General features: G+C 42.9%; 1 protein-coding gene across 2 annotated transcripts in view; it reads left to right on the top strand.

The window, feature by feature from the left end:
* ppp1r9ba (protein phosphatase 1, regulatory subunit 9Ba) overlaps positions 1-12,227 on the top strand; it is a 68,149-nt gene extending 55,922 nt beyond the window's left edge. For both annotated transcript variants that reach the window (XM_046330242.1, XM_046330243.1), the window contains exons 7-11: positions 3,470-3,613; positions 3,771-3,824; positions 3,965-4,194; positions 8,298-8,394; positions 8,578-12,227. In XM_046330242.1, coding sequence (XP_046186198.1) covers positions 3,470-3,613; positions 3,771-3,824; positions 3,965-4,194; positions 8,298-8,394; positions 8,578-8,631 — 579 coding nt within the window. In that variant the 3' untranslated portion in view covers positions 8,632-12,227. The remainder of the gene's footprint in view (positions 1-3,469; positions 3,614-3,770; positions 3,825-3,964; positions 4,195-8,297; positions 8,395-8,577) is intronic.
* Positions 12,228-12,506: the final 279 nt, after the last annotated feature.

Here is a 12,506-nt window from a genome sequence, read left to right as displayed (position 1 = left end):
CTCTCCTTCAGACTCCTCCTCCTGTTGCTGGTGCTCTGTGTCTGTCTGTTCCGGTTCCTCTGACAGCCCCGGTGGTCCATTGCTGTGGCCTCATGCAGGAAGGCTTGAATGTCCTCATCCTGATAGCGCTCGGAGAGGTTCTCCCATACCTTCTGTTTGATGGTTGCCACAAATGTTGTGTCTTCATGCTTCACAGTGAAGTGCTCTTCCAGTTTTTAGAGGATGGGTTTGATCTGTCCACAGGTGGCATTCGTTTCACACGACACACACAGTGTAGACGTATAGAGGATTCTCATGAGCTGGACAAACTACTCAGCCTTATGGAAGTCCTCGTCCTTCAGACGGTCCAGGTTGTCCTTGGTCATTGCTGTTCTCAGTCGTGGGTCCAAGGCTGCTGCTTGGTTCTCTGGATGCTGCTCCATGAATCTCTCATTAGATATAGTTCCATCTGGTCTTCACGTCAACGATGAGTGAATGTTGCGGAAGGCCTGAAACAACAACTAAAAACAACATGCATTTAATCACCGCACACTTGAATATTGAATGAAATTGTTAAATGTGGGAATTTCTAAATCATACTTTAATAGATTCAACTGGCTTCTTTACCAAGGAGCTGCTGCTTTTCCTTCAAGACTGTGGTTCCATCGAGGATCTCTTGAACCACATGACCACTGCTCTGATTCTGGCTGCCAATTTATCAATGGAAGTCATTTGGTATATTTTTTTGGGCTGCCAGATTCAATGTGTGCGCAAAGCATCCTATTTTTAGGATGTGTAGCCTCTTGATGGCAACATCCAGATTGCCAGCATTATCAACAGTCACCACCTCAATCTTGTTCGGCTCGATCTCAAACTCTTCCAGAATGTCTGAGATCTCCTCTGCCACTACTTTGCCAGTTTGCGATTTGTACTCTGCCCTGGTGTGGAGGATCATCTGTTTTACACTGTCCTGGTGTGGAGGACCTTCTGTTTTACACTGCCCTGGTGTAGAGGACCTTCTGTTTTACACTGCATGGTGTGGAGGACCTTCTGTTTTTACACTGCCCTGGTGTGGAGGACCTTCTGTTTTTACACTGCCCTGGTGTGGAGGACCTTCTGTTTTTACACTGCCCTGGTGTGGAGGACCTTCTGTTTTTTACACTGCCCTGGTGTGGAGGACCTTCTGTTTTTTACACTGCCCTGGTGTGGAGGACCTTCTGTTTTACACTGCCCTGGTGTGGAGGACCTTCTGTTTTTTACACTGCCCTGGTGTGGAGGACCTTCTGTTTTTTACACTGCCCTGGTGTGGAGGACCTTCTGTTTTTTACACTGCCCTGGTGTGGAGGACCTTCTGTTTTTTACACTGCCCTGGTGTGGAGGACCTTCTGTTTTTACACTGCCCTGGTGTGGAGGACCTTCTGTTTTTTACACTGCCCTGGTGTGGAGGACCTTCTGTTTTTTACACTGCCCTGGTGTGGAGGACCTTCTGTTTTTTACACTGCCCTGGTGTGGAGGACCTTCTGTTTTACACTGCCCTGGTGTGGAGGACCTTCTATTTTACACTGCCCTGGTGTGGAGGACCTTCTGTTTTACACTGCCCTCGTGTGGAGGACCTGGTCTTGGCCATTGTGGAGAGGTTGGAGTCTGTTTGATTGAGTGTGTGGACAGGTGTCTTTCATACAGGTAACGAGTTCAAACAGGTGCAGTTAATACAGGTAATGAGTGGAGAACAGGAGGGTTTCTTAAAGAAAAAGTAACAGGTCTGTGAGAGACGGAATTCTTACTGGTTGGTAGGGATCAAGTACTTACGTCATGCAATAAAATGCAAATTAATTACTTAAAAATCATACAATGTGATTTTCTGGATTTTTGTTTTAGATTCCGTCTCTCACAGTTGAAGTGTACCTATGATAAAAAATATCAGACCTCTACATGCTTTGTAAGTAGGACAACCTGCAAAATTGGCAGTGTATCAAATACTTGTTCTCCCCACTGTATACACTGACAGACTGTTACATAAAGCCCTTGGACTCCAATGTTGCAAAGGAGTGTAGGCCTTTCACTATGAACTTGGTCACAGCTAGGTGGCACTCATTCACCCTCTCCTCAGTCATCCTCCCACTAGCTGCCAACGTGATGGGGCTTTGGGCTTGTCTTTGGCTTGGACCAGTGGTATTAGAGGGAGGAGTGGGTTGGTTCATTGCAGCTGCAACTTTAACAAAAAAGTTTAAACTTTAAATGGGTGATTGAATTTATGAACACACCCATAGCTAAACAATCAGCTGGCTAATGGTTACTTTTGATCATGAACCCATGTTTGCATAAATGTTGTTACTCCATGTGTGGGCTCTAGGCTGCTAGCATACATACATAACGTAGATCGGGCAACGAGAGATGAACTACGAGCTAGGCAGTCAAACGGTGCATTTCTCTGCCTGGTACATGATGCACTTTCCATAGATGTTTGGACAGATTGCTTGTGTTTCTGCCCTTACAAGCAAAAGTCTTGTTGCACCTGTGGCACCGAGCATTGTCAGCATCGACTCTGGTGAAGTGTAACCACACTAACGTGTAGCTCTCTCCACCATCGTCACTGATTAAGAGCAGCGTGCTGTAACGTGTGAGAGACGCGCGAGAGAGATCTCTTCTGGGTTGGGAATAGCGAAAATGCATCATAGACGAATGTCTTCATATTATTGGAAATTAGAAACAGTTGGTGAGATACAATGTGCAAGATAACGTTTATGTAGCAATAATGAATAGGAAATTTATTTTCTTAATTTCTCCAGTACCGAAAGCAGAACCGATAATGTTGAAGCTTATCGATACTACGGCCTTTCATAATTTAGCCCCGGGGCCCGTTTAATACCTGGTTTCGGTACCCATCCCTAGGAGTGCGTGTGTGTGAGAAGGAAGGGGAAATGTTCTTTTTTCTAACAGAGATGTGTGTGTGTTTTGTTATTGACCTCACCAGGTCCATATAGACAGTACAGTAGAGTGGGATTTATTGCACAAATCAACATACAAATTTGTCTATAATCAATTGTTATGTAGACTATTTGTCAACAAAGATTCACATCACTGCAGCCACGGAGTCTCCTGACAAGCTTTGCCTTCTGACAGGCTTGCCTGGTAAACACAAAATGGTGGTTGCCCAATTCTAGGGTGTCAATTCTGGCCCACTATCGTTCTACTCCTTGAGGGCTTTTTCCTCTATGCTCAACTTCACCATCTAGTGGCCATTTGAGGGTAGAGGGAAAACATTGATTAGAAATAGAAATGGAGGCCTATCCTGTGAGGACCCCCAAAAAACCTTGGTTCCCCTTTGGTAAAACCATGCATTTACTTCACATGGTAGTTACATGGGCAGGTATGGTTACTGTGTGACGACATTGTTGGTTCACAACAAGACCGAAACATGACAGGAATGTCTAAATGCACTCTCTGAATATATTGTGAATACACTCCGAATCTTCTGAATGTCCTCCAGACAGGTGAGTATGCCACCGACGAGGAGGAGGAGATGAGCCCCACGTTCCCCAACGCCATAGAGGTATTTGACCTGGCGGAGAATGAGGACATGCTCTCCCCCATGGAGATGGACCCTGAGAAACTGGCCCACAAGTTCAAAGAGGTGAGAAGGGAGGCTTGATGCCAAAGGCAAATGTTCATCTCGAAATGGAGAAAAAGTTCTATTCAATTCGACTACTTGTTGAGAGAGCGTATGAGATTAGACATTGTGCTGGAGTGAGCCATGGTGTCCATTTTTTAACCGCTCTCTCCCTCTGTAGCTTCAGATAAAGCATGCGGTCACCCAGGCCGAGATTCAACAACTGAAGAGAAAGGTTAGACCTGCTCCAAAATCAATTACCCAACAAATATGGGACTTGTTTCACAGACCCACCTTAACCCTGGACTAAAACACAGTCCAGGGGTAAACTAGAAGTATACAGGAATAAACTTTACACTTTTTCCCCTCATCTAGCTGGCACATGCAGAGCAGGACAAGCTGCGCTGGCGCATGGAGCGTGCCCAGCTGGAACAGAGCGTTCGGGAGAACAAGGAGCGCATGGAGAAGCTGGAGGGCTACTGGATGGAGGCCCAAAGTCTGTGTCAGGCGGTGGACGAACACCTAAAGGAGACACAGGCCCAATACCAGACCCTGGAGCGCAAATACAGCAAAGCCAAGCGCCTCATCAAGGAATATCAGCAGAAGTAAGAAGGATTCTGGGGTTTGTAGGAGGGAGACGAATGAAGGATTCTGGAGTTTATAGGAGGAAGAGAAGGATGGAGGGATTCTGAGGTTTGTAGGGTGAAGAGAGGGATGGGGGGTTTCTGGGGGTTTGTAGTAGGAAGAGGATTGGGGTTCTGGGGTTTATAGGAGAAAGAGGAATGGAAGATTCTGGAGTTTGTAAGAGGAAGAGAGGAATGGAGGATTCTGGGATTTTTAGGTGGTAGTGCTGAGCGATTAACTGAAATTGCAGGGGTTTGTTATTAAATGACCTACGTTAGTTCAATTACTTATATATTTTTTAGCTCTACGCGCCGTTTCTCTAGAGAAGTCAAGAACGATACGAGACGCTGGGCTGAAGGGAGTTGTAGTTTCCATTTAAGCAAATTAATTCACAGCAGAAATGTGGTAATTAACCTAAATTACTATAATCAATTGTGCCTATTCTTTCCGGTATGGACAGAGATGGATACACACAGACTGCACGAGAGAGGTTGATGGATAGAGAGCTCGTGAGGTAGCGCAACCTGATTTGATAGTTGTAGTATTTGGTAATAAGCAGTCTAGAAAGTATGACTTGCCTACTTTGATGAACGTAGCATTATGACTATAACTACTATTCCCTAAAGGAGGGAAACGAGGTACAACATAGTTGTAGATCCTTCTTCGGGATCAGTGTCCCTTCCACGGGATGGTCGAGCTAACGTAGGCTAATGTGATTAGCATGAGGTTGTAAGTAACAAGAAAATATCCCAGGGCATAGACATATCTGATATTGGCAGAAAGCTTAAGTTCTTATTTATTTTATTTTACTAGGCAAGTCAGTTAAGAACACATTCTTATTTTCAATGACGACCTAGGAACAGTGGGTTAACTGCCTGTTCAGGGGCAGAATGACAGATTTGAACTTGCAACCTTTCGGTTAAGAGTCCAACGCTCTAACCACTAGGCAACCCTGCCCTCCACCTAGGCTACCCTGCCATTAGTTAATCTAACTGCACTGTCCAATTTACAGTAGTTATTACAGTGAAGGAATACCATGCTATTGTTTGAGGAGAGTGCACAATTTTATACATGTTAATAAACATGTTACATTTGGACAGTCTTGACAGAACATTTTGAACAGAAAAACAATGGTTCATTGGATCAGTCTAAAACTTTGCACATACACTGCTGCCATCTAGTGGCCAAAATCTAAATTGCACCTGGGCTGGAATAATACTATATGGATTTTCAAAGATGACGGTACAAAAAAATACTAAAGAACGTTTTTCTTCTTTTTTTTTGTATGATCTTTTCCTACATTACTTTCACATTTCCACAAACTTCATAGTGTTTCCTTTCAAATGGTACCAAGAATATGCATATCCTTTCTTCAGGACCTGAGTTACAGGCAAGGATCTCTTTTTAAAAAATGTAGCCCCTTTTTCTACCCAATTTCGTGATGTCCAATTGCGATCTTGTCTCATCGCTGCAACTCCCCAACGGGCTCGGGAGAGGCATGCGTCTTCTTAGACATGACCTGCCAATCTGCACTTCTTAACACTTGCCCGCTTCACCAGTGTGTCGCCAGCAGCATGCCACCCTGCATACCACTGATGGCTTGCTTCTGAAGCTGGTCCTGGTCGGGAGACCAGATGCAGCTGGAAGTGGTGTTGGAGGGCCAGTAGGAGGCACTCTTTCCTCTGGTCTAAAAAAAAATAATCCCAAAATTCCCAATCTGTCCCTCAAACCATCACGGTCACCTAATAATCCCCAGTTTACAATTGGCTCATTCATCCCCCAGGTCGTTGCTGCAATTGAGAATGTGTACTCAGTCAACTTACCTGGTAAAATAATGGATAAATAAATAAAATCAACCAGTGGTGTAAAGTACTTTTAAGTAGTTTTTTGGGGGTAAATGTACTTTACTATTTATCTTTTTGACAACTTTTACTATACTACATTCCTGAAGAAAACAATGTACTTTTTTTACTCCATACATTTTCCCTGACACCTAAAAGTACTTGTTAGATTTTGAATGCTTAGCAGGACAGAGAAATGGGCCAAATTCACACATGTATTAAGAGAACATCCCTACTGCCTATGATCTGGCGGTCTCACTAAACATTGTGCCATAACGCCGGGGGAAATATATTACGTTTCACTTGCAGGAAGCTAAGCATGCTAGCTGACATTAGCCAGGATCTTTTCTTTTTTAGCATAATCTAGGCTAGCTAGCTTCTTTGACTGTAGCATGGTCCATTTTAGAAAAACCAAGAGAATTAACACTATGTATACTCAACAAGAGAGCAACTCCACCGTGGGAATAGCTAGTAATAGCTAGCTCGCCTATGCGTGTTAGCCAACCTGGCTAGCACGCTATGCAGCGCTCGCTTAGCTAGCCAAGTCGAGAAAGTCCACATAACCGAGGTGGGGCCGGACCCTTCATCAACAAGTCTTGGAAGAGTGGCAAGCGGTGCTTGACCGAGTCGCACAGGCGGTGGGCAATACTCCCACGGACTGGTTTGAGCGAGGGGCCGCCTGAGCAGGCTGCAAGCGGAGACTAACTATACACAGATAGTAAGTACCATTCAGATAAATGGCTTAGCCATCGTCGTCTCGTTCGTTTTCTTAGCCGTCTTAATCATCGCACCAGCAAATTGAAGAATAACACATTGTTTGTGATTTAGAAAACGTATGAGAACAAATACAAACTTCAGCACACAACATCCAGAGGATGAGCACGCTCTACCACTATGGGACAGTTTAGTTGGCACAACGTAAGACAGTCTCGTTTCCTAATTGTTTGTTTTAGTAGCGTGAATCATTCCTGTTCATACTGAGCGGAATAATTGAAGGAATGAATCAGACCCTCATACTTATCACCTATAGAAGGCAGGGCTTCTGGCGAGGAATGGGTTTCATTGGCCTGGTCAGGCGTGATTGTAGATCCTTAAAAATGTCTTAAGGATCAAATCCCTGTGACGGGATCGATTTGACAGCCAGTGAAAATGCAGAGCGACAAATTCAAACATCTTAAAATTCCTCAAACATACAAGTATTATACACCATTTTAAAGATAAACTTCTTGTTAATCCCACCACAGTGTCCAATTTCAAAAAGGATTTGCGGTGAAAGCATACCATGCAATTATGTTAGGTCAGCGCCTAGTCACAAAAACAGCCATTTTCCAGCCAAAGAGAGGAGTCACAAAAAGCAGAAAGAGAGAAAATTAACAAAAATCTCAGTTTATATTGGCGCGTTATGTTCAGTATGCTATGGATTCAACAGAAGTCAGAAATAGAAATTATAAATATTCACTTACCTTTGATGATCTTCATCGGAATGCACTCCCAGGAATCCCAGTTCCACAATAAATGTTTGTTTTGTTCGATAAAGTCCATCATTTATGTCCAAATACCTCCTTTTTGTTAGCACGTTTAGTACACTAATCCAAATGCATAAGGCGCGGGCACTAAGTCCAGACGAAAAGTCAAAAAAGTTCCATTACAGTTTGTAGAAACATGTAAAACGATGTATAGAATCAATCATTAGGATGTTTTTATCATAAATCTATATTAATATTCCAACCAGACAATTTATTTGTCTTTAGAAAGGAAAGGGAACGGAGCTCGTGGTCACGGCCGCACACGTGACTAAACTAAAGGTTTTCAACCTGACCACTGGTTGAAACAGCTCTTATTCGCCTCCATTTCACAGTAGAAGCCTGAAACAACATTCTAAAGACTGTTGACATCTAGTGGAAGCCCTAGGAAGTACAATCTGACCAAATGTACACTTTATATTGGATAGGCAATTACTTGAAAAACTACAAACCTTCCTTGTTGGATTTTTCTCAGGTTTTCACCTGCCATATGAGTTCTGTTATACTCACAGACATCATTCAAACCGTTTTAGAAACTTCAGAGTGTTTTCCATCCAAATCTACTAATATTATGCATGTTTTAGCTTCTGGGCCTTAGTACAGGCAGTTTACTTTGTAGGAGGGTTTGTAGGAGGAATGGAGGATTCAGGAGTTGGAGGAAGAGAGGAGGGGGATGGGTGGGCAAGATTCAGCCTAACCACGCCACGCTATGTGTCTCAGGGAGATTGAGTATCTGAAGAGGGAGACGGCTCAGCGCAGAGCCCAAGAGGAGACCGAGGCCACTCATAAGGAAGAGGCAGACAACCTCCAAGACAAGGTGTTGTATATTTAGGTTCTACTGTGTGTGGAAATATTTCATGACATTCTCGATAATTATGTAAGACAATTTCCTGTGGTTAATCTAGACACATAGCATGAAGATGCTACTGAGTTATGATCATTCTGCCTTGGGATTTTGTGTGTAATAAAAGCCCCCCCTCTCTCTCTCTGTCCTCCTCAGATCACAGACCTGGAGACCAAGGTGGATGCGCTGAAGACCTCTGATCCCTCCTAAACCTCTGGCAGAGAGAGGGAAAGGAGGAACAATGCCTTCACACTGGGGCTATCCTTTTTCCAATCCATGTTTTCCTTGACGGATTGTCAGAACGACAAAAGAAGAAGAAAATAATGGAGAAAGGACGACTTTAGGGGCAGCAGTTTTGTGGGCAGGGGTATCAAAAGGCACCTGCAAGCGAAAATGGAAGAAAAAAAATAATGTTTTCAACTGATGTCTGTCATTTGCTTCGAGCCGCGTCAACAATCCCTATATGCTCCTTATTCAGAACCTGGAGTTGCATCGAACCACATTCACCTAGTTTAACTACCCAATTGATCAATCTGTGAAGGAGGTTCCTTGTATTCTATGCTCTTCCTTCTGTCTTATCATATGTAAAATAACTAACCAGGAAATACAGCCCCTACTGACTTAACGCTTCTATACTAGACTTACTGGTTCAATAATAAACTGGAATGGAGACCAGAATTGGACAGAAGAAACTGATATGATGACAAAGATCCTCAAATACTGGTGTATAGCCTACTGGTGACAGACAGTGCTTCTGTTGTTATGGCACGATCTCTTGATTTCTACTAACTGAACAAAAGGAAAATGGCCGCTTCCCCTTTTTGCTCAACTGCTCCCCTTGTATGATGGAAAGACTCGGGTTGGGTTCAAGTTCATTTGTACAGTGATGATATGCTTGTTTTGTATATATTCTTTACATATATTTAAAATTGCTTAAAAAGCTTAAGCAATGTGGCTGGGTTGAGAGGGCGTTGAATGAAATTGACTTAAGCATCGAGAAGATTGGGTATACAGAAGATGGTTTAATTCCAAGTGGATATAGGCCACGCAAAGTGGCACATTTTCCTTTTTATATTAGCAACATGGCAAACAGAGTGTGAATATGTGCAAGCTTAACAGTTCAATGTGCTACTCGTGGTTTTACTTGCGTATGTCTCACCTTGGGCTCTGATAACGTAGAGGGTCAGTATTATTTGTCTTTCTGCTTCGCTCTATATCAATTTCAGAATCCGTGTTTTCCCCGCCCCAACCAGGAATGTCTTACTCACGCTCTAACGTTTGAGCCTGGAATCACTGCTAGTTTAGCAAAGGGGTTTAAATTTAGCCCCCAGACCGGGATAGCCCTTTGAATTTGGGGACTGGATGGCAATCTTTGTGTAATGTTGGGGTAACTAGAGCCATGGGATAATGTTGATGCTATCATAGCAGCTTTATGAAAGCGATCGACGGAGGCAGGGGAGAAAAATGTTCCAGCATGCCTCAAGTGGCTTCCTATCTCCTTGTCTCCTTTTCTTAATTTCATCTGACCGGAAAAAAACATAGGGAAGGTTAAAGCAAAGCAGTGTGTCTGATCTGATTCCGACCAGAGGACCTCCTGTCACCTGTCCAGTCCATCTCAGGTCAGTGCAGATGAAGGAGACGGGAGGAGGAGGCCACTGTGAACTACTGCGGTGCGGTCAAAGGGCTATGTCTGTAGACGCGATGCTCTCACTTGAATCTCCAATAATACCAGTCAGCTGCCTTGCTCCCTCTGTGCTGCTCATGTTTGTCAAGTGTCTTTTTTTATCCAAGACTAGGCATTTGGAACTTCCTGTCATTACTTCTCTGTCCCCTAGTGACACAAACAGGTCAGACTCATTTGCCCCCACCATGTATTTTAATCTTGTGTCATTTTAATTGTTTTAATGTAAAAATGTGTATTTTAACTGTGAAAACTCTTGTCAAGTACATACAGTTTTCATGGGCCCAATGTTACTGTACATTTCTGTTGCAATACTGCTCTAAACCAGGGGGTGTCCCTCTTTCAGTGAGTTGGATTGAGAGAAGGAATATCAGGTCGTGGCTAATTCCTGGTTTACCATCTCTGGAATAAACTGACAGGGTTTTCTGACCATATTTTGCAGTATTAGGTAATATTGGAGTCGATGTGCGAACAACTTCCACATGCTGAGAAGTGGTAGTGAACATAGAACTAAAAAGGGGCTTAAAGGCCCAGTGCAGTCAACATGGTTTACCTGTGTAAAATGATATATTTCCACGCTGAGGTTTTAATAATAGTGTACAATTGTGAAAATGATGGTAAATGCCCTTTTAGTGTAAGAGTTCATTTAAAAGACTGCCTGTGAATTCTGGCCTGTTTTGGTGGGATGGAGTTTTGGCCTGCCCTAACTTGTTTTTGGCCTGCCCCAAAAATCTAGTTTTCAGTTTCCCCCTCCCCACTCAGACCACTCCCAGACAGTCCTAGAAAAAGTATTGCTTGTCAATTGCTCTTTGCTACGAAAGTATTTTGTTTCTTTTTGGTGGTTTTAATTGAGAACCATCACAGCGAGGTACTTAATTGTGACCCAGAAATGATTTCAGATTGAGATAAAATGGCTGCATTGGATCTTTTTAAGAAAAAGGAAAAACATTCCAAAAAAAAAAAGTACTTTTAGTGTGTTTGTCTTGTATGACATTGAACCATCATTGGCCTACTAACTCCATACAGTATGCTTGTATAGGATGCTGCTCGTAACATAGTGAGTGTGCCAGTATGGAACACACACGGTCCACCTTAGAGATGAGATGAGAGAGGCTCTGCTCAAGACCTTTAAACCACTGTCCCCAATGGTATTATTGCTACGTTGCGTTTTCCTCTTGGCTATATGCGGTATATGTTTACCTTTTTTAAATCCATCTTCATAGTGAATACCTTGCCCTACAGTTGTGAATCAAAACTGTTGACCTCTACTAACAAAAAGAAAGAGAACTGCATAGACCACATTCGGATAGAAACGATGTCTGTTCATGTATTGACTGTCAAATGGACCTAACCAAGGGACTTGCTTGTAAAGTCTTCATCACAAGGCTGACTTCTCCTCTCTGATGGCGGACAGACACTGGACAAGTATCATTTACCTACAAACTAGACTAAATTAAATATGTTCACAAAATAATATTCCTTGGCTAGAGCTATGCTGTCAGTAAAGTCACACCCATGGGCAACATGTCAGCAATGGGATAGTTGACCAATGGAAATGTCCGGGTGAAAAAAGAGATGTGATTCACTGAAGTGGATCCTTGAATTTGACACTTTTAGCATCTTTATGATTCCAGTTCTGATACTGCCTCGAGGGGTACTGTTAGAATACAGTACATATGCTGGGAAATGCGTGTTCATATCTGCACTTCAGAATAGGAAGCAACCCCAATGAGGCCATGGAACAGGAGCTCTATGATATGGACCCGAACGAACAACTGTATGGTTTTTCTCATCTTTTAACATTCCATTGTACACTTTGTCATTACTCTTTACGAGTGCATGAGATTCGATATGCCAGACAAAATGCTGTTGGAAACTCATTCTGAATCTCTGCTTCACACTAGGGACTATTGCATTATTGACCATGGCCCATTAGTACAGTGTAATAGCTTTGCCCTCCTCTGAGGTGGAAGGAAACTAGTTACATTCCTTTTTGTATTTTTCTTTTTATCATTGCCTTGTGGTTTGCAAACACAATGAGTAAGAGAAAGTCCAGAAATTCATAATGTTCGTCTCTCACATAATTTACTGTCATTGTTAATAAATGCAGATGTGTTGAACAAGAGCTCAAGGGTCACGTTGGCTTGTTTTGTGTTTATAACCGGTTGCACCTGCAATACTTCACTGAAAGGGGTGTCGTTTTCATGAATGAAAGGTGTATTAATGTTGGTGTGTTTAGATTTTATGCACTGAATTTGTTCACAAAAGTCCAGAGGTTCTACAAGATTAGAGCTTATTTCACTTTTCAAATCAAATCAAAATGTATTTGCCACATGCCCCGAATACAACAAGTGTCGACTTTACTTACTTACAAACCCATAACCAACAGTGCAGTTCAAGAGGA

This window comes from Oncorhynchus gorbuscha, linkage group LG26, assembly GCF_021184085.1.
Source record: "Oncorhynchus gorbuscha isolate QuinsamMale2020 ecotype Even-year linkage group LG26, OgorEven_v1.0, whole genome shotgun sequence".
Classification (NCBI taxonomy): Eukaryota; Metazoa; Chordata; class Actinopteri; order Salmoniformes; family Salmonidae; genus Oncorhynchus; species Oncorhynchus gorbuscha.
The sequence above is the reverse complement of the archived record's forward strand: the minus strand, read 5'-3'. Positions and strand labels throughout refer to the sequence as shown.